The 4,564-nt window shown below is 16.0% G+C and overlaps 2 protein-coding genes across 2 annotated transcripts in view; both read right to left on the bottom strand.

Moving 5' to 3' along the window:
- Window positions 1–1,084, bottom strand: part of PGAL8A_00199800 (conserved Plasmodium protein, unknown function) — a gene marked incomplete at both ends in the record, with an annotated part of 5,273 nt that extends 4,189 nt beyond the window's left edge. The window contains 6 exons of the mRNA XM_028670689.1: window positions 60–114; window positions 199–293; window positions 402–503; window positions 592–657; window positions 738–854; window positions 1,025–1,084. Of these exons, the coding sequence (XP_028527416.1) occupies window positions 60–114; window positions 199–293; window positions 402–503; window positions 592–657; window positions 738–854; window positions 1,025–1,084 (495 nt within the window). The remainder of the gene's footprint in view (window positions 1–59; window positions 115–198; window positions 294–401; window positions 504–591; window positions 658–737; window positions 855–1,024) is intronic.
- Window positions 1,085–2,100: 1,016 nt separating this feature from the next.
- Window positions 2,101–3,525, bottom strand: PGAL8A_00199700 (allantoicase, putative; the record flags this gene model as incomplete). Its single annotated transcript, XM_028670687.1, has 1 exon — window positions 2,101–3,525. One exon carries the CDS (start codon window positions 3,523–3,525, stop codon window positions 2,101–2,103), a length of 1,425 nt encoding a protein of 474 aa, XP_028527415.1.
- Between the last annotated feature and the right edge of the window lie 1,039 nt (window positions 3,526–4,564).

Genomic DNA, 4,564 nt, shown 5'->3' with positions numbered 1-4,564 from the left:
TTTTTTTTTTTTTTTTTTTTTGTCTAAAATATTATTATTCATTTGTTTTTTTTTTTTACCACTTTTTTTTCATCAATAGATTTTCTTAGATTTTTGTTTTCCGATGTTATTTTTCTATTATTAAAAAAAGAAAAAAAACACATAAAAAATTTATATTATTTTTATTTAAATTTTTTTTTTTTTTTTTTGTATTATTACTGAATATTATTATGTAACTGCTTTTCATTATTTTTTAAACTATTTACAGTTCTTTCTAATGAGTTTAAATAAAAATATAACATCTTTTTTTCTTTCTGTTATAATTAAAAAAAAAAAAAAAAAAAAAAAAAAAGTGTATATATTATATGAAAATACAACACTTATTATATATTAATAAATATTTAATTTTATTTTTATATAACCTTGACTCTTTGTAACATTATTTGATAGGTATATTTAGAATGTTTCAAATTTTCAAATTTGCTTAATATATCTTCATTTTTGGTTTTTAATTCTTCATATTCCTTATTTTAGTATATATATATATATATATATATTGTATTATTTTATATAAATATAATGAAAATTATTCTATTTTTAGTTTATTGTTACAATTTTTTGTTGACCCAAAGAAATTTTGTTTAGTTTTAATTCTCTATTTAATAGTTCTAAGTTTTTCTACATTTAAATAAAAAAAAAATATAACTTTTTTTTTGTAAATTTTTATACATTTTTCTGCTTTATATTTTTGGTTTTACCTTAGTATGCTCATATTTATGAAGTGTAGTTTCTCCTTTTTCTTTTATAAAGTTAAATTTTTTTTTAACAGAGTATACAATTCCTTCTGTATTTTCATTTAATTTTTCATTATCTTTCTAAAAAAGGAAAAAAGGAAAAAATGAAAATAATAAAAAGAATTAAAATAAAATATATATATGTTTTTATTCGATAATTCCCTTTTAAAATACAATGTAAAATATCATATAATATTATATATACATTATATATTTATATTTTTTTTTTTTTTTTTTTTTTTTGTTAATACTTTATAAAAAGGTAGTAAATCCTTTAAATTAGTTAATTTATCGTTGTTTTGATTTTTCATTTTTGCATTATTTCTATATTTTTTTTTTAATTTTTTAGATTTTCGATTCTTAATTTTTATAAATTTTTTAGTTAAACATTGTTAGAAACTTTTTTTAAATTTTTAATTATTTTTCTTTAATAATCAAAAAAAAACATTTTTAATAATCAAAAATAGACAGGATACATAAAGAAAAAATAAGTAGACAATAAATTATTCTACAAAAAAAAAAAAAATACGTGATTTGAAAAAATATTTTTTCCTAAAATTTTTTTATTATAACTAAAAATTAATTTGAAGTCTTAAAATTTTTTTAATTTTAATTTTATTATATTTTTATATATAATTTAGAATAGTGTTTATGTATAGCTTTATAAAAATTTTTTTTCTTTTAAAAATAATACTGTAAGAGAAAAAAAAAAATTTATATTTTTCTTCATAAATATTTATAAATATATAAAAAATAAAAAAAAATTATAAAAAATATAGAAAAAAAAAAAAAATAATAATAATAAAATTTTTTATTATAAAATAAAAACTTATTAAGTAAGCATTAGTAAAAAATAGAAATATGAAGAAAAAAATATGAATTAAATTTATTCTCTATTTTTTTATATATGTCCTTTAAATTTTAAAATGTACTAAAAATTATGCTTTTCTTTTTCTTTTTCTTTTTCTTTTTCCTTTTCTTTTTCTTTTTCTTTCTTTTTTTCTCTCTTTTTTTTATTTTAATAATAAATATGTATATTAATTTAAATATTTAGTAAATTTAAAAAATTGTTTATATAAATATTTAAACTAAATTCTTCTTAATTATACTTTTTGTAAAATTACAAATATGTACTATTTTTGAAATGTGTGTAACTTGCACATAAATGTATATTTTAAATTTTCATAATTTTTATTTTATTAATTTGTTCGATTTTATATATTATTCTGATATATTATTATCATTGTTGATATATATATATAGATTTGAATAAATTGTTATTTTTAATTTTTCTAGAAAATAGTATAGTTTTTTTTTTTTTTTTTTCTTAAGGAGGTGTTGATAATACTGTTCCGATAACATTAATTTGAGATATACCTCCATCAGGATGTAAAGAAACTTTAAAATGAGTAGCTGTTCTTTCCATAATAGTAAAATTATATTCCAATAAATTGAAATTATAAAATGTTTTTTGTTGATCTGTAGCTAGTTTACATGGTGGTAGCTGTAACCAATCAATTTTTTTTTTTTGTAATTTTTCATCTTCTTCAAAAATTCTTTTTTGTTCTAACAAATCTAAAGTAAGAATATCAATGCAATCTAATAAATAAATCTGAATACATTCTGGATGATCATATTTATAATTTCCTATATCTATTGTAAAATTTTCAATAATACCTCTAACACCAAATTTAAAGATAGAAATATTTTTTATAGAATTATAAATGAGTGTTCTTAAAATAATAGGAGGTCTATTAAATAATCTATTAGTACAAAATCCTTCTGTCTTATAAGAATCAATCATATTTTTTGGGTGTCCTTTATATATATCATCACAATGATAATATATTAAAGTGCACCCATTTTCAGGCTTATTTAAAAATATTTTTTGTTTTGATACTATTGTATGCTTTTTAAATAAAGAAACAAACTCTCCATATAAATTTATTTTATTAATTCCTCCATCTGGATATAAATTAATTCTAATATGTGTCCAGGGTTTAATTAATGATTGGTCATTTATTTTAAAATAATATAATTTTTTTTTTGTAAAACATTTTAAGAAATCAACACAATCAGCTTGCAACAATTCTATCCATGGTGTATCTTGACTTTCCAATAAATCTGAGATAGATTTATCTATTTTATAAGATTCTAAAAAATTGTAACTTTTTTTTTTTACAAGTTTTTCATCTTTTTCTGTTTCACTGATAATGAATTCTTCTTCTTTAATTACATCATCTATTGAACAATTTTCTACAACTTCAATTGACAAATGAGGGCATATATCTTCATCAATGTTTTCAAAATTTAATTCAATACCATAAATAATACTTGGATATTTTAATTTTAATATTAACCATTCATGTCCAACGTCTCTTCTTCTCCTTGTTATCCATCCCATTTTATCATCTACCAATAAATTATCTGATTTCCCAATAGACTCATCAGTAACAAAAAGAACCTTTGAACCATAATGTTTAGATAAAACATTATTAAAATTTAGAAAATTTACTTCATTTATAGATTCAATTTCTTTAGATGGTATTTTTATACTTCTACTAGTTATCCAATTAAAAAAACCATTAAAAATATTCAGAAATTTCTTTTTTTTTTTTTGTTTACGATTTTCTTCATTATTATTATTATTTTCTTCATTTTCATATAATTTTCTTTTTTTAGAAATTTTTGTTTCCTTTGTTTGACATAAAATTTTATTTTCTTCTTCATTTATATCTTTGCATTCATTCATTTTCTTCTTACTTTTTTTTTTTTTTTTTTTTTCTATGTGAAAAATTGTTTTCTTTAAATACTATTCCATTTAACATTTCATATTTAAAATATTAATATGTATATATATATTATATATATATAAAATATATATATAAAATATATACATAAAATATATACATAAAATATATTCTTGTATATTTATTTAAATGCATGTCTTTTAATAGAATAAAATTTGAATAACATACATATCTCTTCACAAAAATATAAAAAGAATCTATATTTTCTTTGTATTTACAAAACAGGAGTATATTATATTTATATTTTTTTATATTTTTTTTTTTTTTTTTATATATTTTTTATTTATGTTATATAATCATTTCTATTATTATAATAATAAAAATTGATATTTCAAAGCAGTAAGAAATTTTTAATTTTCCTTAAAATTATTTCAATTTAATAAAATAATAACAATTATTACTATTTAATAAAGTTATTAATATAATTTCTATAATTAATATTGGAAACACATTTATTAATCTTATAATAATTAATTTCAACTTAATTTTTTTTCATTATTGTTTCTATTTATGCTGGTAATGATAAAGCTAGTTATTTATATAATAGACTTATTAACTAATTACAATTTTTATTAAATACTTATAAAATAATATAAATCTTCTTAAAATAACTGTTACTAATTATAAAGAATCATACCAAATATTTTTTAATATAAATTCTTTTATAAAAAAGGAAATATGTATAAACATTAAAATAATACTTTTTTATACATTTTTATATACAATTTTTAAAAATTAAAATATATTAATAATAATAAAAATATATATATATAGGATTTATGAGTCCTATAAGAATAAATTATTAAAAATAATTTATATAAAAGGACCTTGTAATTAAAATGAAATATCTATATATTCAAAAAGTTGAAATACTTCTTTTTAAAATAAATATTATTAGCAAAGTATGAAATAAACAAAAACTTTTTTCTAGGAAAAGCATTTTTTTTTTTTTTTTTTTTTTTTTTTTTTTTTTTTTGTGTG

The sequence above is a fragment of the Plasmodium gallinaceum genome (assembly GCF_900005855.1).
Source record: "Plasmodium gallinaceum strain 8A genome assembly, contig: PGAL8A_v1_76, whole genome shotgun sequence".
Taxonomy (NCBI): domain Eukaryota; phylum Apicomplexa; class Aconoidasida; order Haemosporida; family Plasmodiidae; genus Plasmodium; species Plasmodium gallinaceum.
Note: the sequence above shows the minus strand (reverse complement) of the source record. Positions and strands in the feature narration are given on the sequence as shown.